This window comes from Bacillus rossius, chromosome 7 (assembly GCF_032445375.1).
Source record: "Bacillus rossius redtenbacheri isolate Brsri chromosome 7, Brsri_v3, whole genome shotgun sequence".
Lineage (NCBI taxonomy): Eukaryota > Metazoa > Arthropoda > Insecta > Phasmatodea > Bacillidae > Bacillus > Bacillus rossius.
The window spans coordinates 24,445,901-24,471,759 of NC_086335.1; the positions used below are offsets into that span (position 1 = coordinate 24,445,901).

Consider the following 25,859-nt stretch of genomic DNA (forward strand, 5'->3'; position numbering starts at 1 on the left):
GCCCGCACGGGGCAGCCAGCAGGCGACGCGTGCCATCGAACTTTATAACGAGTCAGTCCCTGGGACACACCTAGACACCACGTAGAGTCGCCGGAGACACGAGCCTACGTGCTGCTAGCCCAGTTTACTAGGAGTTAGGTAATAGTGTAGTGTATTGTGCGTCAAGATATCGTGTGCCATGTCAGAGTGTACTTTTGTAACTATCGCATCACGTGTACGAGTTAGCCCCTCATGCACATAAAAATCGTGAGCCGCCACTGAAGAAATGAGCTGCGCGTGTGACTAGTCGCGTCGGGCAAACCGTTACGGCCAGAACGGGCAGCACCATGTATTGGGCTGTGCTGTATTAAATTCACTAACTAAATTTTGTGTTATTCTTCAGGCGTCCCGAGTGGCCATAACAGCTCGGGGGGCCCTACTGCGTTGACCCCTACCTCTAGCCACAAGGCCGAATCCTCCCTGAGATCACGAACCCAAACCAAAATCACGTCTAAATAATCAGAGGTAGCGGGGACGGCGTCAAGGTACTAGTAATTAATTTAAACACGTTAACTGCGAATTGGTGCATCGAGACATACTCAAGAGTGAATAAAGCATCATGTCACCTGTCACCAGAAATAGGCAGATCCGCAGTTTGTGAAACTACCCAGTCTATCTCGAGCTCCTAGCCTAAACTTCCCATGCATTTTTATCTACGATGTTGCACAGGCTGTAATATAGCTTAATTTAGGTGTACGAACTGCCAGCATACTTCTGTTAGTGGTGCTGGTATATTTATGATTAAATATAAACATGTCCTACCCAGTGAAATTCTATAGCATAGGGCAGAATTTTCTCTCAGTCCGCAACCGCATGGTTTGGGTCTGACCTCGGCCGCGCAGGTCCGATGTGACTGGCTAGAGTGCCAGGCCAATCATGGGACACTACGATGATCGCCGCGTAAGCGCCATTTTCGGGCATTATGTATCTGATCGGGGTCATAATAATCCCGATAGATAAAACTGACTTGGTAGTGTTTATTTTTATTCGCCATGTTGTGCACCACTGTAACATTGCACTAAGCTCAAGTTGCAGTCTCTCTATGGCTAAATGTAGGTTATGTGTCCTACTATACAGGACTGTGTCGTCCTCATAGCAGTTGCGATGCTCTGGCTTAGGCATGTCACTCACATAAACATTGAATAATTAAGGGCCTAATATGCTGCCTTGTGGCACACCTGCCTTAATACCGACTCGGGGGGAAGGGCCATCGTAGCATTGCGGCCCAGCCCTGTCGATGTCAAATGGGCGGGGTGGCTAGTCATGGGCGCCCATAGATGCTGGCAGGGTCACCGATCATGTGGTGCAAGTGACTGGGCTCGCCAAAGACTCGGGGTGAGGCCCATCGTGGCTGTACAGGCTGGCTTTGCACACATCAGGTGGGCGGGGCAGCTGGTCTAGTTCTGGGACTGCGCTTGAGTTCAGGGGGTAGTGGCCAGTTTCGTCACAGTGCCCTATCAGCTGACTGCCCAGGGTGACCCTGGTTGGACTCTCGGAATACCAGTGACATGTCTCATTCCAGCAGTACATGCAACAGGGTGGGCGCTTCTCCCAGGAATCCTGTCTGCCACCACGTTTCTACTCTTGTTGTGGTTGTCGTCAGGATCAGCCAGGCGAACTTAGTTGTGCGGCACCACGACCTAGTGCTGTCTCCGCCGATGTCGACGATCGTCGGGGCGATGGGGGCCTGACATACAACCAAGGCATCCTCTGGTAGTATGGCAGCTGGTAGCGCTGCTGCTTGTCATGTTCGAGGAAGTACACACTGACGCCGTCCCCGCTGCCTGTTTTGAAATTAAGTTAATTAAAAAGGTTTTAAATAATTTTGATCTCAAGGGCGGGGTTCCTGGCCTCGTGGCTGCAGGCAGGGACACGTCGGCAAAGGGCTCCCTGGGCTGTTATGGCCTCCCAGGACGCCGTATTAGAGAAAACACACACGTACGTTTCACAGATTTATTACGTCGCACACGTTACACTTCTCTACGTCACATATGGCACTCTTACGCAATTGGCAGCATCATCGTCGACCTCTACTCAGCCTACACCACCCTCAATTGGCTGTACTCTTTACGGTCGCTCGGTAGCCCGGCGGCTAGTACTTTAAGAGGGGTAGGTAACACGGCGAGTTACGAGACGAATGCTCGGGAGTGCGGCAAGCCCGTTTCTGCACACATGGATGTTTGTGCGGGACGTAACACGGGGTACATTAACGTCTGGTTATACAAGTTCACTTAACAAAGAAATATTACACTAGAGTCACTAAGGGCTAGTCCCGAGTTCGGGGTAAAGTTCAAGTGTCCCACTCAGGTGGTCACACAAAGGCGACTAATCTGCGTGGTGGCGAGGGCCACGTTATGCTGGGGACGGGCGCGGCGGAATCCGGCGGGATATCTCGTCCGCGACCGTTGCACGTCCCAGGTGATGAATCGTTATTAAACTCTGTTTCGCGTTCGGCACTGTGCCGCCCCGCGTGGGCTATGAACTAGTTCCCCGGTTTTTTTTTTAATAGATTGAGGCGCAGGCGCCACGACGGGCCACCTAAACAATTACACTTACGTAGCACTGGAAAGACTCGCTGGTGAGTCACACATTTTAACGAAAGACCGCACGAAATATCGTACGGCCGGTTCGGGCCGACTGGGGAGCTGTTGATAAAGGTTTGAAGATAGTTACCTATTGCTGTTAACGTGGAGATGGCGCGAAAAATGAATGCTCCCCGTGCGCGGGGCTGCCGGCCCAGGTGAGAGCTAGATCGCTACGCCCTTATCTCCCTGGCCACCGGGCCAGGGAGGGGGAAAAATACGCGGGAAACTGCGGAGCGCGGGAAGATGATTTCGGCCAGTTTTGTGAACGATATTGGTTTACAAAATGATTAGTTAATTAACAATAATTATTGGCTATTTTAAAAGTTTTAGTTTTGATTGTTTTATGAAATGCATGTACACAGACTACCTAGTTGCGCAGTGCCACACCCGGCTTTGCACACGTAGGAGGTCGTGACTGACGTCACGCCGTTCGGGGCACTGCACTACATTGCACGCACGGGCGTGTTCGTGGCACGGCACTGATCAGGTGTTGAGGACACATAACGGCCTGTGCTCTAAGAGGGAGTACCTACGGCGGCGTCACACACTGGTTGTGCTGCTAGCAGGTCCTTCTCAATATCACAGGCCACTGCCAGTAATGTCTCTATGTCATTATAGTAATTTTTACAGTATTTGTATGTACCATGCCTGTCACTTGAATTTGTGAATTTGTGAATTGGAGGTCCGGTATCGTCCACCATGTCTTAGTACTTCCTGTGTTAATTCTTAGAAAACTATACCATTTTTGTATATACCATGCTATCATGTGAATTTTATACTAACTTAATGTCTGGTATCGTCCATCAAGTCTTAGTATCTCCGATGTTCGAAACCCACGAATGTTCCAATGTATGCACGTCCCAGTGAGCGTGTTTTGTTTCATATAACGCGATGTGCTTGCACAGTAGGAGGAGAGGTGGACTGCATAAGTCAGTGGCATTGCGGCGAGTGTGAATGGCAGTCACACGGTGCTGTGCTCTGCAATTGTCGGTGCAGAGAACTGATGCTTTTTTTTATAGGTATCAGTTTATCATCAAAGTGAGTGCATGAACCAAGAGATTTATTATCATTATCGTTTGTACATGTTAAATCTGTCGTATATAAATTTGTACATAGTTTTTGTTGTGAATAGAACTTTGTCTTGCTGTGTCGTGGTTCATATAGGAATTTGTAGTAATTGGCTGATTAAATCTAATGCCAAACTCCTGTGTGTGTACTTACTGAGTGATGGGAATCCCGGATGTCATATAGCAGAGATTAGGCCTTAATGCGAAGACTCTACAAAATATCCTTTCGCCATGTAATTAGAACCCTATTCCCTCGAGTTCCTTCTTGTTGTTTTAATGGATAGTAAGCTGGTTCAGTACGTTTCCATTCCCTTATACCAGCTGAGTCTCTTTTCTTCCATTTTCCTTTTTTTCCCCAGTATCTCCCTTTTATCTACCATTCCAGGTTGGTGGAAATCGTCAAACGTATTGAGAACCTTTTCCTTATATTTTTCTACCTATCAATACTATCGATTGGGTTTTTTAGTCTCTGCAGTACGGGTAGGACTGACTTTCCCTATTCTATGGGGCTCACAACACTGTTTACAATAGGACAGCATGTGGGGAAAATAAAAATAAAATATTGACGTTCTGTAATATGTATTTTACAAACAAAACGTTATTCCAAGTTTTTTTATTTTTAGGTTTGAACTGTGTAGTATCTTGTGAGTGTAAATTAATCTTTAATTTAACATTTGACGTACAATGTTTAATTAGTATAATGGGCCAATGTTACAAATATGTAATTTTTCGCAGATCCTTTTTTACCTTTATAATTCATTTAATAGTCTTCCTACAATGTTTTTTATATTAATTTTATGATAGATCAAATCATTTTAAGACGTGATTAACTCATAAGAACAGGTTATGTAGACAAATGTAAAAAATATATATTTTTAGGTTAATTTTTGTTGTAAAACTATTTTAACTATAACCTGTAATTTTAATATAGTGACGTAAATTTGGGTAATTGGGTTAAAGTTCCTGTAACTTATCCAAGATTATCTCTTGATGGCATGATCCCGTATATTGAGCCTGTGGTACATTTATAATAGGATTGATGAATTTATACACGACCATACCATTAAAATCAAAGAATAAACTTGGATACGTGATACGGAAAAATTTTTGTCTGCAAAAATACCCATTAGGGGGGTGGAAACTGCTGGTAGTAGGGAACCAGTCACTGGTTGCAGCGTGACGTCTGCTGGTAGCGAAGTGACTGTTGCTAGAAGCAGGGTGATGGGTACTGTAAACAGGATGACAGCTTATGGAGAAGGGAAGGGGGTACTGATGGTAGCAGGGAACCAGCCACAGGTATATACAGTCACCCAAAACCTCACCTGTGGAACGTGAAGATCTTTATGATTGGGTGTGATATGGTGCATGTGATAAAACTAAGGATCTCAAAACTGCAATGAAAATGAAATTCACTTATAGTTTCACACCCGAGGCAGGGTCTACATGGATGGAGTAGGGTTGACAATCACAGGAGCCGGCTGCCGTACCCGAGGGACAGACCTGTTCCGGTCTATCTAAAGAATGCGTGCGGAGAGGTGAGATGGGGTGTGGAGCTGCGACGGTGAGAGTTGTTGGGGGAAGTGGAATTACCCTGAGAAAATCTACAGGTGGCCACGTTTCCCACTTTCTGACAAATCCAATTCGACCCCGCCTGGATTCAAACCCAGATGGCCTTGGTGAAAAGCGAGTGTACTGACCACTTGATCCCTGTGCCTTTACTTTACACAATTAATTACAATAAATAGGTTAATCTGATTTAACTCATAGTTTAGGCTGCAAGTTCATTGGACAGGAGCTTTATTATGGACTCATTGGAATGTACTGAAGTTGAATCGTGGTGAGATACTGACAAAAAAAAATACAATGTCTATGAATGTAAATATATTTTTATTTATGCAGTTTACTCAATTTAAAACTTTCCAAATTCATGCATGTCACCAGTTGTACCAGCCCATATTATAATGTTCATGTTTCATTTCCTAATTTTTACTAATTTTTTTTTGTTCATAAATAACAGGATCTTGTCCAAAGAGAAATAATTGGAATATTACTTTCAACACTTTCAGATGAGTAAGGTAAGAGGTTGGATGGTTCTTAATTTTAATTTTTTAATGGAATTGATGTTCTTGATGTTCGAAAATATTTTTGGTGTCTTAAAAGTGTTGAAAGCAAAACTACCATTATTTATAACGGACAAGGTCTAATTACTTCTGCCCGTTACAGTTCAGTAGGAGTTAGAGAATGTATTGGGGGAGTTTAGAAAATTGAACTAACTGAAACGCTCAAGAAGAATTCGAATATGATGAGATTAGCTCAACTGCACTGGAATTCTTTTCTTCCTGTGTCTTTTCACTATGCAGATAGTTTTGTTCTTGTTACAGGTTCTATTCATAAGAACCTGAAATACTTTGAGACACTGCATGCATCACAGTTCACACACAACATTGTCAAGAGAGGATCGAAGCAAAGTGACCATCCTTATAATAAAATTAGAGAAGTTATTTTCAAAGCTCATGGAAGGTAAGAATTACATTGCTTGTAGTATTAATTATTACTAGGGTTGACTTTGTGTGAATGGTTTTTATGAAACGATAAGATGACGTAGGTCATATTTCTGTTTTTTTTTCCTTCTGTTGATTACCGAAACAGAATATTTTTTTCCCAGTATTTTACAGGGTTTACTAATTCTTCAAGAAAAATATTTGTGTTTTGTGTAGTGTTTCTTGTTGAAAGTATACAAATGACTCTTCAAATGAACTACAATCAATACTCTTCACTTTTCAGTGCTAAGTTCAGTAATATTTTATTTGCATACTATGACATTAATCCTATTACATCATTATGCATACCTTCTTTGTTTGCTAATGGAATCCTAAGTTACAGATGTGCGCCCAAAATACAACAGGCACCTTAAAGTGGCTTAATTACATACGTTATTGGACTGCCGTGGAGAGGTATTGCTTCAGACACATCACGCCCAACATATTTGGTATAAATGTCACCTCTAAGATTAGAGGTCCATGAATCCGATAGCCGGCGGATGTGGGATGCCGGCCACTACAATTGGCTGAACCTTGGAGTAACCAGTGTCTTAGAGAGAAACTGTGGATCTGGGGGTAAATGTCGGGCCCCCCTTCCCTGTTTTAAAATGTTCAACTCAAATCAGACAACTAAAAAAAAAAAAATAATAATCTAAAGACTAAATGTTACTCTGGCCATAACTGTAAACGTGATCTGTGCATATTGTATTACTTTTATGGTTTTCTATGAATCCTATTAACAAAAGAATTTTAATTTTTTTTTCCTATCAGAGTAAACCCAACAAGTAAAAAAAACTTTCAAAACTCAATCTCACCACTTGGTGCCCAGGCTCCAGGGTAAGGTAGTGAATAAGCACTACCTTGTTGGGATACAACTATAACCTAACTCGCAGACCATATTCCAGGATGTGTCCAAACCCAATCCCTATTAGGTAACGAAAAAGCAACCGTTCTAATAAAGTCCCCTGCTCAAGGCTAGAAACTGAACCTTTTGGCAACCATCGATGCCTTTGCTACACAAAATATCCTTCAGATAGCAGCACTATCGTGCAAATTCAATTGTGTAATTTTAATTTTCTCAAGTACTTCTAAGTTTGATTTTTTATGGTTATGACCATTAAAGTGTACAAAATGTATTACAGAATATTTTCGCTATCATAAAGTTTCATTTGGGACACCAACATGCTTGGTATGTCCCCTGATGATCATAAAAATTACTATATACGAGTTAATGGCGCCAGATGCGATTCAGCCATCTGGACGAAATCAAAGAAAAAGTGAGCACTGCGCATGCTCGTAATTTTGGCAACAGAACGGCAACAAATATGACACCAAAATTGGTCGCCTTAAAAATGAGGGACTGACCATGTCCTATCGTGCACTAGGAATATGGTTAGAGTACAGGTATAGCATGTTCAACACCTAAACCCTTATTTTTGTGTCTGGGAATACCAGCCTTAGTCACTTGTTTCCTTGTGTCGTTCATTATTTTTTTTAGAATCATGTATGCAATGAAAAATGTTCATTTAAATTTATACAATATAGTACGAGATCCGGCTGCAGGATTAGTGCGTTCATCGGTTTTTTTGCTGAAAACCAAATTTTTATGTATATTTATAATTAGGAGAATATATATTTACCAGGTTGCCTATCAAAATTTGGCCGCCGGTATTTTTAATTAAATTATTTTTAATTGATTTTTGGGAAAAAATTTCGTTCACTTGTTTTTTAAATAAAATAATGTCTACATCACGGCAATTTATATGAAGATTCAAAAAAATCACAGTTGCCGTTGCGCACATGGCCGCACCTCTTCGTAGCCAGGTGTAAACAGGTATGATTTCGATACATTTATACGTTCATAACGTTTATTTATTAATCATATATCAAATTAAAACTAATTTTTTTCTATTTATCATCATATATGGTTGCCTAATTAAATACACCTGCAAATAAGGGTTGCTGGCTGTTAAACATTATAAATATTTAAGGTAGAGTGAAAGAGAGTTAGCGCGTAACATCATTTGTCAGACGAGGATAGCGATTGCCGGCTGTGCGATGCTTTTAAGCTATTGCGCATGCGTTTAATGTTAGTGTTCTCAACCACCGGGGAGTAATAGACTTAATAAATACTCCAAAAAATATGTCTTCCTTTACAAAATGACAAATTCAAAAATGACAACAAAAAATTAATATTGATTTAATATATTTAATATTGAATTAATATTGATTTAATATAATTAATATTGATTTAAAAAATAAAAAAAATAAAACCAAGGTGACTTAAGTAAAAGAAAATTTTATTGTGAAGTACTGTTTGAAATTTTTTTTTAAATGCATTACTGAAGTTTTTATATTATTAATTTTTTCAAACTATGCATTAGGTAATTCTTTAAGTTATTAATATTAATTAATTAAAAAAACTACATTTTTAAATCATTAATTTAAAAAGAAGTTTACTAATTGTATTTTGAAAAAAGGTCATTAATTAATTTTTTAAATTAATAATTATTTTAAAAATGTATTAATTAAATTTGTTAAGTTGTTAATTTTTTTGAAAAATGCGGTAATTTATTTTTATAATAATAAGAGATTAAAAAACAATCATTTTTAACAAAAAAAAACCTCCAAGTTAGCACCGTGTCATTTATTTTGTAACTATAACCTATATTATTCTTAAGTTCAATTGAAATTTTACTAACGGTTTGTGTTTTGCTAAACTCTTCAAATTCTTCTTTATCTTTTTGCTTTAGAACTGTCATTTTCTTTAGACACTCTGTATGATATCCAAAATCATTAGTAGATTCAATTGTAAATAAAGTGTCATGATATTTATGTTTTTTTTACGACGAAACAATAACATTAGCGAGCACTTTTTGAATGATGCATTATTAAAGTCGAGTACTTTGATTTTTTCGTTACACAGAAAACATGACTTCATCTTTATCAATTTTATTTTACTTTGATAATATTTAGATGGACAAATAGAACAACAATGTAAATATAAAACATTGTGCATTACGAACTTCAAAACAGCATGTAAGAATAAATGCCGCAGCTGTTAAGTTGAGAACACTAACATTCGACGCATGCGCAATGGCTTAAAAGCGTCGCACAGCCGGCAATCGCTATCCTCGTCTGACAAATGATGTTACGCACTAACTCTCTTTCACTATACCTTAAATATTTATAATGTTTAACAGCCAGCACCCCCTAATTTGCAGGTGTATTTAATTAGGCAACCATATATGATAATAAATAGAAAAAAAATAGCTTAATTTGATATATGATTAATAAATAAATGTTATGAACGTATAAATGTATCGAAATCATACCTGTTTACACCTGGCTACGAAGAGGTGCGGCCATGTGCGCAACTGCAACTGTGATTTTTTTGAATCTTCATATAAATTGCTGTGATGTAGACGTTATTTTATTTAAAAAACAAGTGAACGAAATTTTTTCCCAAAAATCAATTAAAAATAATTTAATTAAAAATACCGGCGGCCAAATTTTGATAGGCAACCTGGTAAATATATATTCTCCTAATTATAAATATACATAAAAATTTAGTTTTCAGCAAAAAATCGATGAACGCACTAATCCTGCAGCCGGATCTTAGACTAATAGCAATACTGTACATCACTATTACATAATTAATACTTTGAAGATATTAAACATTCATAGTATTTAAACTAATTAAGGAAGGCACAAGTTTTCATCAGATTCCATTTTTTTATAGTGCCATCCCTTGCTCTTTTCACCTCGTACTCTCTGTAGGTTTTCCGAAGTGTGTTAACATTCTAGTTTCTTTATTTACACTGTAATGATGATTTTATTTAGTTGTATTTGTAGATTACTCTTGTCAGTTTCTTGCTAATACTGTACATTAATTGCACCAAGTTCAAATAAAGAAATAGATTTGTGTTTTTGTTGACTTGAATTGTTACAGTAACTGCTACATTTTTTTAACAGCAATAATTTTTTTTTATAAAAATAGTAACTTAAAATTAACTGTACCATTATCATGTATCAACTGTACAGTAAATTTTTGTGAACTTGTACTGCATTTTAAGGAGATCAACATTTTGTAATTTTTTTTTTAAGTTTGTGTAAATAGCAATGCATGTGCATGCATATATATTTTACATACATACTTAACATTGTACAACTTGACATGTTCTGTATACCTAATCATTGACTACATGTGGGATCCACGGAACAAAAATAAATAATTTGTATAAAATCACATAAATTTTTAATAAAACTGATTAGCAAGTAGAGTAACAACTAAGAAGTTTTTAATTTGTTTTAGGGAGTTTCGCCTGATTCTGAATCAGAAGAAAGGCATTCTTCACCCCAAGTTCAAGGCATACACCGTGAATGGTGATGGAGAAGAGATTCCATTTTTTGTGGGTAATGTTCTTTTAAATTTGCTGCTGTAGAGTCTTTGTGTAGAGTGCACATATCAGTAGGTCTTGTGCAGATTGTTCAAAGTTGAGTCACCAACAAATATAAGTGTTTTTAAATAAGTGTTAGAACCAGCAACCATGAACAGTCTGCACCTGCATCATATGTGTAATATAAGCTCACCCGACAAAACATTAGTAATCCCTGGAGAAATCATTACAAGCATCATTTAATACCGTGTAACTCCGCCTCTTGACTTTATAACCACCTGGATTCAGTTAGGAAGGAGTCTACAAGGTTGCACAGGTATGTACGTCGCATCCAGGTTAAGCCATTCACTAAGAATTTGATTGTGCAATTCCACCAAATTTTGGAGATGCTGATGTCAGCATTTTACCTGCTGTTCCACAAGTCCCACAGATTTTCAATGGGGTTAAAGTCAGGTGATTTTCAGGCCAATCAAGATGTAAGTGTGGGAGAATGTTAATAAAACCAGTAACATATGCGTCCAGACCAAAGAAATTTGCTGTTCTCATCTTGAAAAATCAGGGTATACTCATCATGCAGATTCTGACTGAAAAGCAACACCTGATCATCCAGAATGTTTAAAAAACATGGTGGTTATTTTAGTGGTCACCGCAGTGAGCAGGCTCAATCCATGATACGAAAAACACTCCTCAGACATCACAGACCCACCTCCGGCTTGAATCTGACCTTACATACATCCAGAATGAAATTCTTAATTTGATCTTGGTGCACTAGACAAGGTGCGTCATTGGAGTCACAGGCAAAAAGTGATTTGTCAGACCACTTTATATACCGTCAGTCAGCTACTGTCCACGTTCGATGAATATGTCCACGTTCGATGAATATGTCCACGTTCTATGTTTTCTAGCCCATTGAAGATGCTCAGCTTTATGTGCATGTGTGAGCAATGGCCTCTTGCGAGGATCCTGACTCCAGATGTTCATTGCATGCAGTTTCTGTCACAATTTCTCTCGATAACAGATTAGGATGGACCTTCATTCACTGAACGCAGCATTTCATTAAGGTTTGAAAGCAGTTTTCATTCACGAGCCGTGAAACCAGTCTCTGGTATCTCTCAGTCAGGATCTTTTTCCAACCCCATTTCTGACATTGTGTTTCGTGGTCACATGTAGTACACCACTGTTTGTAGACACGTTGAACAGTCTGCTGCGAAACGCCGAAAAATCCAGCAACTGGGCACTGCCAAATAAAATTGTCCATTTTTGCCACTCTGTCTGTCTACCCATGTTGACGTACACTGTCCGCTTGAAACCAATCTAAGTACTTACATTACCACATGGGGTTGAAATAAAAATATTCATGACTTCTGTACCACGTACACTATCAAATATCTTGTTATTTTAAACTGTCTCTTACACTTCAGGACACATCTGCCTCTCTCTTCCTCTCTCTAACACTGATGTAATTTTACCATCACATTGCATCATCATGCTTTCAAACAAAGCATCATTTATCTAAAACTTTTGTGTAAAGTAATTTTTACATAACCAACCATTACTGCAAGGGGTGGTAATAAGAAGGGTTGATGGGACAAAAAAAATCATGTCAGATATTATGTATACTGTCTAATCCATTATAAATTATTGTAAAAATACTAATTATTATCTATAACTTTTGGCTTAATCAATTTTTGATGAGTTGAACTATTATTGCAAGGTGTTGAAAAAATGTACATTATCAAATTCTTTCAAAATTTTTTTAAAACTTCTAAATATCTTAAACAATGGTCCAAAACAATTTTTTTTACGATCACGAATTAGTGCTAGGAATGAAATATGGGTGTTGAAGGTCAAAAATAATTCATAACTTCCTTTGTAGGCATAGTATGAAATTAGTTCTTAGTTGTTCAATGCTGAATGTAGGTATTGAATTAAAAACATTCGAAAACACTGTTGCTGCATGGTATATTGTCACGTGCACCTAGCCGGTGCCACCGCCATTTCTGTCACGATCCACCTTCAGAGGGGGGGGGGGGGGGGGCGAGAATCGTAGCTCTTTACATAGAAACAACTCGCTTGGCATCAACTAGTCTTAACTTCATAAAATACTTTACTGTACCTAGGATCATAGGTTCGTCATCCCGTACAGGATGTCTGGTGAGAGCTGAACTAAGGAGATTTTGCAAAATAACATAATACTTAATTAAAATTATTTTATTCTTAAAGTCAAATACTCAACATCATTTTAAAGAACATTTAAATAGCGGGATTACAATTTAAAACAATAATCTCTTTACTTCCTTAACGATTGAACGACCTTACAAGAGAGAGAATGAGAGAACTTCACTAAACACTTCCCTAGTCCTTCCGAATACCTCAAATCATAATTAATACTTAAAATTAAAACAAAGATAAGTCCATACTCACATTTTCCGAAAAGCCTTTCTTGATCGATTACTTTAAAAAAATAACGTAGGGGCCTCTCCTGCCCTTGAAATCCCGAACGAACATTACATTTTAAAAACTATGACGCGTGACCCCTGACGAGGGCCATAGCCTCCGCCCGAAAGCTTGACGACTACATTATGACCTAACTTAAATTAAACGACTCGTGGCCTCTGGCGTCGACCATAGCTTCCGCCCGAAAGCTTGAATTCCTACATCACGAACGAACTAACAACTCGTGACCACAGGTGAGACGCATAGCCTCCGCCTGAGTGAGCCCCGAGTCACCACTCACTTGCGCTTAAATTCGCGCGCCCTGCCGCGCCTACCATAACAAAAGCTCGTTATTGAAGTCAAATTTACTAAACAACTAACTAGAACATCTGGGAAGACTACCCCCCCTCTACCCCAATGTGCAGGCCACACCGCGCGGCTTGTTACGACAGCGCGCCCCAGTAACTGCGGCCCGTGGCTGCGCCAGCGCGCGGCCAAACAAACAAACAAAATTCTGCAAGCCCGCAGCGCGCCGCGCCGGCCCCGTGCCCCAATTACATGGTCACGCCACTTGCGCTGACGAGTGAACAGAGCAGCCAGCCCAGAGTCCCGTCAGTAAAGTCCCTAAATTTGATTTCAACAACCCTGCAAAATTTCAACCCGCGACATAACCCTCCCCTCACAGAGCTCGAGCCCCATCGAGCTACCTCAAAATTACAAATTGTCTTTTTCCATTAAACCATAACTATAAATTCCTCATTTCACAAAAATAATAATTTTCTTAGTTCCTTGCTGTCTGAACATACATCTAGATTCTGCATAAGATTTATTTTAAAACAACAAGTATTCATAAAATTAAATGTAAAACTTTTATCTGGTTTGTTCTCACAGGAACCTTCAGAGGCTCGAGTTCTCAATTCTAAAAAAATTGTTCTGTTAGTGAAGCTCTCTTTACAAATTAAATTACTGTTCTTAGTTTCTCAGTATTCGTTAAACAATGTGCAAATTCTTGATAATTATTATTTTTTTTTTTTTTTCAGTTTCCGTTTATTACCATACTTCTTTCGTTCTTCAAAAAAAATTAAGTGTCCTTACAGTGTTTCAATTAATTAAACTCTTATCTCGTGAAGGTTGGTGCAACTCCTCGAAGTCAGTGTTGTCGAGAAGAGTAGCTCCCTGGGCTGGCCATCAGCAAACACCACTCAACTCCAACAGCTACTGGACTGGCTTCCAGGGCAGCTCACAACTTCTCCCCACATCTGCTTCGGAGTTGTGCCATCCTCATCACGAACAGATTACAATTCTGAAACATCATCAACAGGCATTACCATCACGCCTGACAAATACAAAACTAACTACTAAACTGCAATCGATGGGCAAGGATGCAAACACACAAAAAAATAAAATTAATTAATTCAACTGCTAACATAAAGTATCCCACCCTTAGCATAATCTAATCAGGCAAATAATTTGATAGGAAAAACTTAGGGAAGGGAAACATGACCTCCAATGATTTTCCCTAACTCTTGAGTCTTGATCTTCTCTATACAGCAAATAGTCCCCACGAAGTAACTGGGTTGAAGGTCAGTTCACATGACCCACCCATAACCTCTTCTACTCTTCTTTTCTTCTGGGGGCAACCACAATGCCCACCAATCTCTCTCCATGGTGCCGAACCAGCTATCCCATGAGAGTAAACAACGTAGTCAATAGGAGCGCAGAGGGGAAACACCAATCTCTGGCTTGTCGAGTCATAAAACTGCTTTATCTTCTTCTTCTTCTTCTTCTGAGTAAAACATCTGATTAATCTTGCTACTATTCTTCCCAACAATAAAAAAAAAGTTCATCAGGTATCTTCATGAAAAAACATTCTAACTAATACTAAGTCTTCTTTTTCTTCTTTTTTTTTCTTCTGTTAGATGTAATAGAAGGCCATGTTAGGGAGGTTATAGGGAAAAAGAGTGGCCAATTCCCACCCCATCACCCACCTAGATCATGACTAATTAACTTTTAAACTTTCTATTTCAAACAAATAAAAAAAAACCATTTTTTTTTTATTCAAACTTTTAAACTATAATTACTTTTACTTCATAACCTCAAAAGCTAATCAATAATTCTAAATGAAATTGTGATTTACTGCATCCTTGTTCCATCCGATCTGTTTGTTTATAACCTTTCTTGTAAAGTATAAAATTTTCAAACATTACTAATTCAAAAAAAAATTAAATTCTGGTGTCCTTTGAGTTACAATTAACTTTACTATTTCTTAGCTTGAAATAATTTAAGTTTTCAGAACTATTTCATTGTCTAATTCACAACACTTAAAAATCAACTCAAAACAACAAATCATCAAAATCAATAAGATCATCTGACCTACCTATCAGTACTGTGAACTTGAACTGTTCGTACACATTTATAATAAGCTATTGTATTTAAATTCCAACCTAAATAAGGTTTAAAAAAAACTACTAATCCCTCTGTAAATTAAGAAAATTAACTTTAAAAATTAAACTTAAGGTATTAGTTCTTTTTGACAGCTACCACAACTCACTAGTTCCATTACATTACTATAACCTAAAAAGTTCTGTAAATAATGTTTATAACAAAAAAAAACTCCAGTTACTGTCTTCCATAAAAAAAAATAAAACTTTACATAACCTTATTAATCTCCACTTGTAAGTCCATGGCTGCCAGCTTTCTCTTCTCTTGAATCTTCAGTCTTGGCTCTTGTTTCAGTGATCTTGTATCTTGTCTCTCGAACTCTTGTCATCTTGTAAACTGGACTGCTGCTCAGCTCATCTTAAGGAATCTGTAACAGTTTCAAAAATACATGTTAATTTAAATTACATAATTCCTGTTCTTTGGTCCTAAAAAAAAAATTGTATTATTAGTACACATTACCCTGAAACAACATTATTATTCATTGTTTATTACTTAAAAAAAATGCTTTACCATAAAATCCTTTTTTGTTCTTTTCATTAGGCCTATTTATTTTCCTTCTTCTTAATTAAATTCTGCTTCAAATGTTAATCCTAACTTAAGACCTACCATCTATTTATTATTCATTACCTACATTATTTATGTTACCCTAAAATTCCCATAAGTTTCTAATACTTCCTATCAAAGACATTCTCTCTAAAAAAAAATTTACTTGTGACTCTTAACTTAACAAACTTAAAAAAAACTTTTACACTAGACTTAACTTATTATTCATTCTTAGTTACTAAATTTCTATTTGTAAACTTTAGTACTTACAAACAAAAACTGCCTATTTCTCTCTACCTCTTAATCTCTTTCAATTATTACAATAATAATGTTACCTTGCATCTTTAAACTTTCTTCTTTTCAATTAAATTAGACATCTCATAACAATAAAAATTCTGCCTATACTCTTCTTATGGGTGTACAACCCAACAACAAAATTTCAAATTCTCAAGTTTCCTTATATTTAAATTATGCAATGCACATAACCTCTGTGGTGCCTGTACCCTTTTAGGCCTACCACCTTCTCCTCTCACAGCATGACAACTCTTATTCCTCGGGGTCTGTATTCACTGTTACAAATCAAATATCTCAAAAAAATTAAAAACAAATTTATTATTTTAAGAAAACAAAAATTTACATTGAATTTACTATGGAGCCTGGAAATCTTAATGTCTCACAGCAGCTAACATGACTAAATCCCATGGAACCCCAGGTTTACCTAACCTGTGCCCAAAAATTTAAGCATACCAGGCTTTCTCTGCACTGGTTTTACAGCATCACACACTATTTAGGGCCCCTGATCTGCCATCAGTCCCAAGGAGTTTTCCCACAACCCCTCTCTACACAAGCGCCTACCGCATTCCTCTCAATTGGCTATCGGTTTTACGGCATTCTTTTGGGATCCGACCATCAAGTTAGGGCTAATCGAACACTAAACCTCCATACTTCCAAACTAATGTAAATCAATTAAATTTTCTCTGTAAATTCTAAAAATCAAAAAAAATTATTCCAACATGCCAAAGAAACTTCCAAAAAAAATTCATAATCTTATCTTCAAACCATTTAAAATAAAAATAAATAGATTACTCTGTTTTCTCCTTAATAACTGTAAACTGTCAACAAATATCATGTCGTAAATTTTAACTATGCTTACTGACTCTTAATCATAAAATCTCATTTGTCCTAATTAATAAACAACCGATTTCCTTAAAATCTCACTGTATCTCTCACACTCAAACTTCACTGGCTGAATATCTCAATAAATTCAAAAACAATTATCTAAACTCTTAAAGAAACTCCTCCCCAATTATTCAAATAAATTACTTCACCTTATTTTATTTCATTACTTAAAACACCTTACTCAAAAAAAATTAATTAATTATCTAGCTATCTTCCATTATTATTTATTTACCGAACAAAACTTTCTCCTAAATTAATTTAGTAAAATTCAATTTCACATTAGGCAAGTACACTAACTCTCTACAGCAATGTTTCTCATTTCCCTCCTTCCTAACTGAATCCAATCTTACTTAACCTCCAGGGAATTTACCTCACAAAATAACCAAAAATTTCACTGTAGTGCCTATCTGCTATAGGCCCACTACACAGGGGGCTCTAACCCCACCAACAAACTTCATTGAAATGGTACCCTATCCCATACAGGATAGCCACTTCGGTACTACCATGGGGAACTCCTGCCCCAAACTACTCACAACTCTCAGGATTCTCCTGACCCTTAATTCCGTAGTCAGCCCATCTCCTATGGTCTGCGCTACAATTCCCTTTCTTCCCAGGGACACAACGCCTCACCTTAGGGTCCCTCGCCTTAAAGAAAACATTAATTTTCTCTGTTCCCTTGGAGTAAATTCCCTCTACACACAAAAACTATCCTTCCACTTTTATCAATGCTTATTGATTTTATAGTGTACCTCCTTATTACTGTTTACAAATCCCAAAAAAATATTTTTAAAACCGAGGTAGGATTTAACTAACAAAAACATAAACAACTTACAACGAAACACTTCTAGCCTATACATCATACACTTCTTAAATTAAATTACTTACATACTGAAAGTTCCTCTTCTCCTAAAACACACTTAAATTTAAATTTATTTAACCAATAGTCTATTTTCTTATCGCTAAGTTACCGTACAGCTGATCAAAACAAGGTCACGGCCGTCCACGTCTCTGTACGTGCTCGTGACGTCACCGAATTCCATCAGGTGCGCCAACCCTCGCTTGCGGTTCCTCCGTTCTCCGCTAGGTCTCAGCACCTCCCCGTCACGTGTTCATTCTGCCACGTCCACTGACGTGTCGTTCTGAAACAACTCTCAACATTTTTCTAATTAAAACAAAACATCACTATAAATTCTATAACTCTCTTTTACATAAACTCTCGTTTTCTTTTTAATTCCTTTCTAACGTTTATCCTTCCCTCGACTGATTTAATTCGTACGTCTCGTCTCCTACGCGCACGACAACAAAACAAACTTCACTTGAAAATAATTCCTATTTACGACAAAAAATTTTTATTTTAAATTATAATTCTCTTAACCTACAATCTTAAATTAACTTTAATAAAACTAAACCACTTGCATTATCTCTAATAAGCATTTAACTTATAACGTATTCTCCTCACGTAATAATCCCCGATATAAATCTACAATAAATTCAACGACTTAAAACAACTTATCACTATAAACTTTATCCTTACAAGTATCCTCAAATAAACATTTGTTACGTCAAAAAAAAAAAATCTCAAAGACTTCCTCCACTATAGACTAAAATTCCGTAATCCTCTCCTCAATTAAACTCTTAATAACCTGCTATCAGAAGCTGAAACTAACTTAATAATAAACATAAAAATCTACCTCTCTCTCTCTCCAGAAATAGAACCTACCCGGCGCCTCCACCATTTCTGTCACGTGCACCTAGCCGGTGCCACCGCCATTTCTGTCACGATCCACCTTCAGAGGGGGGGGGGGGGGGGGCGAGAATCGTAGCTCTTTACATAGAAACAACTCGCTTGGCATCAACTAGTCTTAACTTCATAAAATACTTTACTGTACCTAGGATCATAGGTTCGTCATCCCGTACAGGATGTCTGGTGAGAGCTGAACTAAGGAGATTTTGCAAAATAACATAATACTTAATTAAAATTATTTTATTCTTAAAGTCAAATACTCAACATCATTTTAAAGAACATTTAAATAGCGGGATTACAATTTAAAACAATAATCTCTTTACTTCCTTAACGATTGAACGACCTTACAAGAGAGAGAATGAGAGAACTTCACTAAACACTTCCCTAGTCCTTCCGAATACCTCAAATCATAATTAATACTTAAAATTAAAACAAAGATAAGTCCATACTCACATTTTCCGAAAAGCCTTTCTTGATCGATTACTTTAAAAAAATAACGTAGGGGCCTCTCCTGCCCTTGAAATCCCGAACGAACATTACATTTTAAAAACTATGACGCGTGACCCCTGACGAGGGCCATAGCCTCCGCCCGAAAGCTTGACGACTACATTATGACCTAACTTAAATTAAACGACTCGTGGCCTCTGGCGTCGACCATAGCTTCCGCCCGAGAGCCTGAATTCCTACATCACGAACGAACTAACAACTCGTGACCACAGGTGAGACGCATAGCCTCCGCCTGAGTGAGCCCCGAGTCACCACTCACTTGCGCTTAAATTTGCGCGCCCTGCCGCGCCTACCATAACAAAAGCTCGTTATTGAAGTCAAATTTACTAAACAACTAACTAGAACATCTGGGAAGACTACCCCCCCTCTACCCCAATGTGCAGGCCACACCGCGCGGCTTGTTACGACAGCGCGCCCCAGTAACTGCGGCCCGTGGCTGCGCCAGCGCGCGGCCAAACAAACAAACAAAATTCTGCAAGCCCGCAGCGCGCCGCGCCGGCCCCGTGCCCCAATTACATGGTCACGCCACTTGCGCTGACGAGTGAACAGAGCAGCCAGCCCAGAGTCCCGTCAGTAAAGTCCCTAAATTTGATTTCAACAACCCTGCAAAATTTCAACCCGCGACAATATAAGTAATTGTTTAATTTATATTTTTGGAATATTGGATGACACACATTGATTTTTGTTTGCATATCAGACACTAAGCATACACTAATATATTGTTTGTTAATTAGTAATTACTTATTATTATGTTAATTTGTTGTGAATCTTTTTTTTTTAAGTAAGGCAATTGTTTTTTCCAGACCATGAAAACTTCTATGATGGCCGTTTGTTTGGTGAGGTTTCTTCCGATGCCAGTATCCATTTAGAAGAGGGAATGATGACCGGCATCATCAATGCTCCAGAAGAAACATATCACATTGAAGTAGGTTTGAACTGCAGTGGTTGTTCAGTTTGGAACTGCTCTTGTTCCAACCGTGAGTGTGAACGTTTGTTGTTTGCTTGAAGCCGTCGTGGCGCCACCTGCCAGACGTCGACAACCAGTCGATGATCGTGTACCGTGCGTCGGACGTCCACTTCAGCTGGGAGCAGGGCAGCGGGGACACGGACACGTGGCCCCGTACTTGCGCTTACGTCAAGGAGGATGCGAGTGAGCCGACTTCACTTGTGCCTTATCTGTAGTTGCGTTTACAATGCTCTCTTAAACAGTTCATCAAAGTGAAACTTTCCACAGTCGGTATGACTTCATCAGAGTAATAAAAAAAAGTACCGTAACAAAAAAAGTCTAATGTTCGGAGCATTATGGAAATTGTTAACAATCATTAAGAGATTGATGTAACTGCATTGCTGTTTGGTGCCACGTTTTTTTCCACTTGCACATCTACAGCGATACTGAGAAATTGAGTGTTGCGAGGATTTGTGGCTACGGATACGTCAATTGCACGTTACACACATTATTCTGAATCTCTTAACACTACTAAAATTGGAATTTTTAGCTTAGTTTGGACTAGCGAAAAACATAACTTAACATGTAATTGTACTGTTGTAGCTTTATCACTAAAGTCATTCAAATCATTAATCATATATTAGCCATCAAGTGATTTTCTGAAAACACAGCATCATTAGTGAGCTGATATAGAGCTAATACCAGTCTGTGAAGTGCCATTTCCAACGTGTGTGCTGGCCACTTACCGATGAGGTTTATTTTTTAATAAACTCTTGTAACACCTTGCATGAGTGAACACAAGCACGAAAGGATCATGTGTGGTTAATAATGTAGATGCTTGTGCATCAGGGATCCTAGATTGATTACAGTTTGATTCCAACTTTCAGCATGACTCTTCAGTTAAGAGCAAGGGGTCATGAGGCTGGAGGCTCATTTCTCTTTGAAACTGCACAATGTGAAACCTTTTATCAAAACAACATTAACCGAAGTCATGTTTGTCAAATGGCTTAATTTTCTTCCGGCAAATAACATTCAATATAATATTGTAATTTTTGATGACATTGTCATTGTTTATTACATCTCTACCTTGTTTCTGTAGTATTTGAGTTTTTAAATATTTTTTTTAGATAAATAGTTTTGTGTATTTATGCAGGCATGTTTTAAATGACAAATATTGTATGTGTATTTTTGTTTGACTACAACTATTAAACATTAAAAACAATTGTGAGATATAAACACTGACTTCTGTAAACACCACATTGAATATTCTTTTGTGTTTAAATCAACTGAAAATTTTACATAAGTTTATGGCAATATAATTTCTACCATTCGAGTCTAAATAAATTTCTAACACTTTTACTACCATATGACAATGGTGGTAAGACACTAGACTCAAATTCCAGGGTCTTGGGTTCAAATCTTGGTCCAACATCCTGATTTCTGTTTTCCATGGTTTTCTGAAATCACTCCAGGCAAGTGCTGAGGTGTTTCATATTGTAGGCCATAGCTTCCCCAATATCATTGAATGTTATTGTATCTAATTACTGGGGTGTCTATTAGACTTAAAGCCTAACTTAAAAATAAATTGTTCCTACAGCATATATGTAATGCTTTTGCTCCAAGTTCTAAAGTTCCTTAGTTTAATTAATTTCAGTGAATAAGCACTTGATATTGTAAAAACATATTTTAGACTTCTTTACTGTAAGATCATTTTCTTATTAATTAACTTAAATCTAAAACACCCTAGAAAATAATTTTTTCACAACTGTTCTACTAAAGTATGTTTGCCTGCCATTTTGTAAAAGTTCATGCACATGTATCTTGGCATGGTATATCGTATATCTCACTTTCCTGATTGGTAATTTAAGTTAGATAGATTTAATATTCTTCCATCATTTCTGAGACAAATACAGTAGTTTCTCAATTAACCGAAGTTTTATATTATCCGAGCCTACCTAAAACTTCTTTACTGGCAAAGACTCTTGAAAAATTTACTTGAGGACATAGAAAAAGATCTAATCATTGTTAAAAGAAAAAAGAAATTAACCTCGAAGATGTCAGTAACTTTTTGGGTGAATTATGGAGTGATGTGAAAGAATATACACAGAAGAAAAGCTGGAGGCATATCACACCAAAAATGATTCCACTCGGCCAACTGAAAACCAAAATGGTACTTATTCAACTGTTCCATGTTGTCCGAGATTTTTCTTATCCAAGGTTGCCATGATCCACGTTAACTCGGTTAATTGAGACCCTTGTACTGGTAAATGTTTGGCTAGTCCAGTTCTTCGTAAAGTAAATTACTTTATTAGTTTATTGTGTTTAATGGAATAACTTGTGCGAAGTGACAGCTTAACGCCTCACATGAACCTCCAAATAGTGCACTTGCTCATGGGCTAGACTATAATAGAGTTTTGCGTAGATGTCAGCAGTGATGCAGATGAAGACGACGTGACGAGGGACAGGAGGCAGGCTGAGCAATACGAATACACGCCGACGAAAACAAGATGCCCGTTGTTGCTGGTGGCAGACTACCGCTTCTACCACGAGATGGGTGCCAGCAACACCAAAACCACCATCAACTATTTGGTGAGTGTAGCTTAGTATTACTGAAAGTTTTCTTGCTGATGTTTTGAGAGGGAGTACATGTACTAATGGGCAGATATATGGATGTGCATAATTAATTTTGCATACTTATGAACAAGTATGCTTATGCAATCCACTTACGTATACGTGTACTTATTCATAGATACCAACGGACCTTTATTATTGAAAAGAATCAGTAAGTTGTTAAGCATGCATGCTTATCAAGGTGTCTACCAACCATAAAAACAGGGAAAATGACGAGGATTTGACGTGACCAGGAACTAACCAGGAAAAAGCAATGAATTTCTAGTTAATTCTGGGAATGTTTTGTTGAATTGGTAATGCTTTACTCTTTCAGGCGGTCAAGACGTAGCCTTTTATTTTTGTTTGCCTCACCACGTCACCAGGCCGACAATGAACAGCTTTGTGAGTGAACGCATGTTGCTGGAATCACATTAGCGTGACGGCACCACACGTAGGATGTGATGCAACAGGAAAATATGCGGATGCATGCCTGCCCCTTCCACCCTTCCACTGGGCGATACTTATCTTTATAGCTCAGGCTGTTATCTTTTCCGGTAGGGTAAAAAAAAAAAAGGTTTGCTTCATAGCACAAAATAAGAGTTTGCTCCTTTTACACAAGCACGACACACACTGCAAGCTGACTGTCGGCCATGCTTTCTGTATTCCCTTTCTGCACCCTTCTAAATGTTTCACAACAGAGCGACGTCACGGGGTGTAATCTCTGTGACCTCTCTGGAGTGGTATATATGAGGTTTGTCTGAAAAGTTTCAGACCTCAACATGAAGATGGTGACATTTGTCAACAAAAATTGGGGAATATGTTTGCTCATGCATTGGAACATACTCTCTGAATATCTCAGCCTGTCTGCAACTGGCCTGTGTAGTCTACATGTTCTGCATGTTGAGTATCCTGTCCGTCCGTGTATTTTGACATCATAATGGGTCGCCCTGTTTTTTATTCTAGTCTATTACAGGTCTAACTTCCATCTTACAAATAATCAGGAAAACTAATTAAAAAAAAAAAATCTGGGGAAAAGCAGGGAATGTCAAAACTCTAGTTTAATAGGCATTGTGGTTTTTTTTTTTTACATACTACAAGCCCATAAGTATTGTGTGAGTTTAAGCCTTAAGTTTACTAGCTTTACTCAATTGAACCACTGTAAAATTTGAAAAAAAAAAAAAATAATTTGTATGAGAGTTGTTACATATGAAGAAAAGTAAATGTAAATGTGTATGTTATTGAAAATGTAAGAGTGGTTTTGCAAGCGAGTGTTTCCCGCTGACTGCAGATCAGCCTGATAGACAGGGTGCACAAGATCTACAACGACACGACCTGGCAGGACCGACAGGAGCAGGACGGGTTCAAGGGGATGGGGTTCGTGATCAAGAAGATCGTGGTCCACAGCGAGCCAACCAGGGTGCGCGGCGGCGAGGCGCACTACAACATGATACGGGAGAAGTGGGATGTGCGGAACCTGCTGGAGGTCAGTGTTTGTTACATCCCTCGAGAAATTTTCCTTGTCCAGCTTTTGTTCGTTTTCAAAATCTTGAAATGTTATTCATTTTTGTTTGAACCTTACCTTGTGTCCACAAGTTTTATTGAAGTTATCTGTGTCTTTAATCTCAAAACACTTTGTAACTAAGTATGATGAAATTTTTGCAATTTTATATTTCATATTGTTGACAGTAAATAGTTTCAAATTAATTTTTTTTACCCTGATAGTTGTTTGGTTTGCATTACAAATACAGTAGAACATCATTAAGACAGGATGATTGGGATTAGAGCTTATCCGGTATGAGGAAAATTTGGCTGTGCAGTATGACTCATCTGTTCATCCACTACTGTCCCATGCTCATTGTACAGTACGAATGATACTGTGCACATAATTAAACTATAACTCTGCTTGTAATTCTGGCACAAATTTAAATTTATGTTTTAACAATTTTTTTTTAGGTTACAGATCACTCTAATTAACACACAAGGCTCCTTCAAATAATAATTTTTTTGGTTTTATTTGTTTCTGTTAATCTGATTGGTCTGTATTGAGGAGTTTCCACTTACTGAGATTCTCCTGTAGTTGCGATGTGGAGTTTCATCTTGAAAAAGTTTTTTTTTTGGTATGAATGTACATAGAAACATTCTCTGACTCCCTTCTTGTTTAATTTGTAGATAAGCATTCATGCAGTCTATTTTGAGTTTTGATTTATTTTGCATTGCTATGTGTTTGTGTGTGCATAAAATTTTTGCTTAGTGAATTTCCTATGTTTTTTGGAAGTGAATTGTTTATTTGGAACCACACCCTCCCCTTACTGTACAATTGTATAAAGAGAGCTTATTGTCTCTAGAGCTCAGAATAATAATGTAATGCTTAACCAGTAGATAAAGCCATGATTATTTCACAGATTTTTCTTGCTCCAGCCTGGATTAAACTTTTCTGTGCACATACTCAAGCCACAGAATGTGAGTTATATTTGAAGTTCTTTGTAGTTTCATTTACTTAGCCATTTAATAATTGTATTTAGTATCTACTTTGGTTTCAAAATAATTCATCTGTTAACATGTCTAAACATATTTACCCACCAATTATTGGTATGTTTTAAGTAGGCATGTGTGAATATTTGAATTTTCGGATACTAATAAAAAATTCTTTGTATTCAGTTTGACCTCAAGTACTAACACTTCGAAATAACGAATATTTGTTTGTATACGAATACTTGACATAGTATACCTCATGAGTATGTTATGTACCAACGTTCACTGGTGAGATTAAGTCATTTGTGCGATATAAAAACCCATTTTTCATGGTTAATGGGACTTCACG

The 25,859-nt window shown here is 37.8% G+C and overlaps 1 protein-coding gene across 2 annotated transcripts in view; it reads left to right on the plus strand.

Moving 5' to 3' along the window:
• The first annotated feature begins 4,195 nt into the window (after positions 1–4,195).
• The window catches only part of LOC134533754 (ADAM 17-like protease), a 43,299-nt gene continuing 21,635 nt past the window's right edge, over positions 4,196–25,859 (plus strand). The window contains exons 1-7 of one of the 2 annotated variants that reach the window (XM_063371377.1): positions 4,196–4,335; positions 6,073–6,211; positions 10,547–10,647; positions 20,286–20,407; positions 20,491–20,632; positions 22,851–23,017; positions 24,327–24,521. In XM_063371377.1, coding sequence (XP_063227447.1) covers positions 4,269–4,335; positions 6,073–6,211; positions 10,547–10,647; positions 20,286–20,407; positions 20,491–20,632; positions 22,851–23,017; positions 24,327–24,521 — 933 coding nt within the window. In that variant the 5' untranslated portion in view covers positions 4,196–4,268. The remainder of the gene's footprint in view (positions 4,336–6,072; positions 6,212–10,546; positions 10,648–20,285; positions 20,408–20,490; positions 20,633–22,850; positions 23,018–24,326; positions 24,522–25,859) is intronic. The other variant, XM_063371376.1, reaches the window with a different exon arrangement.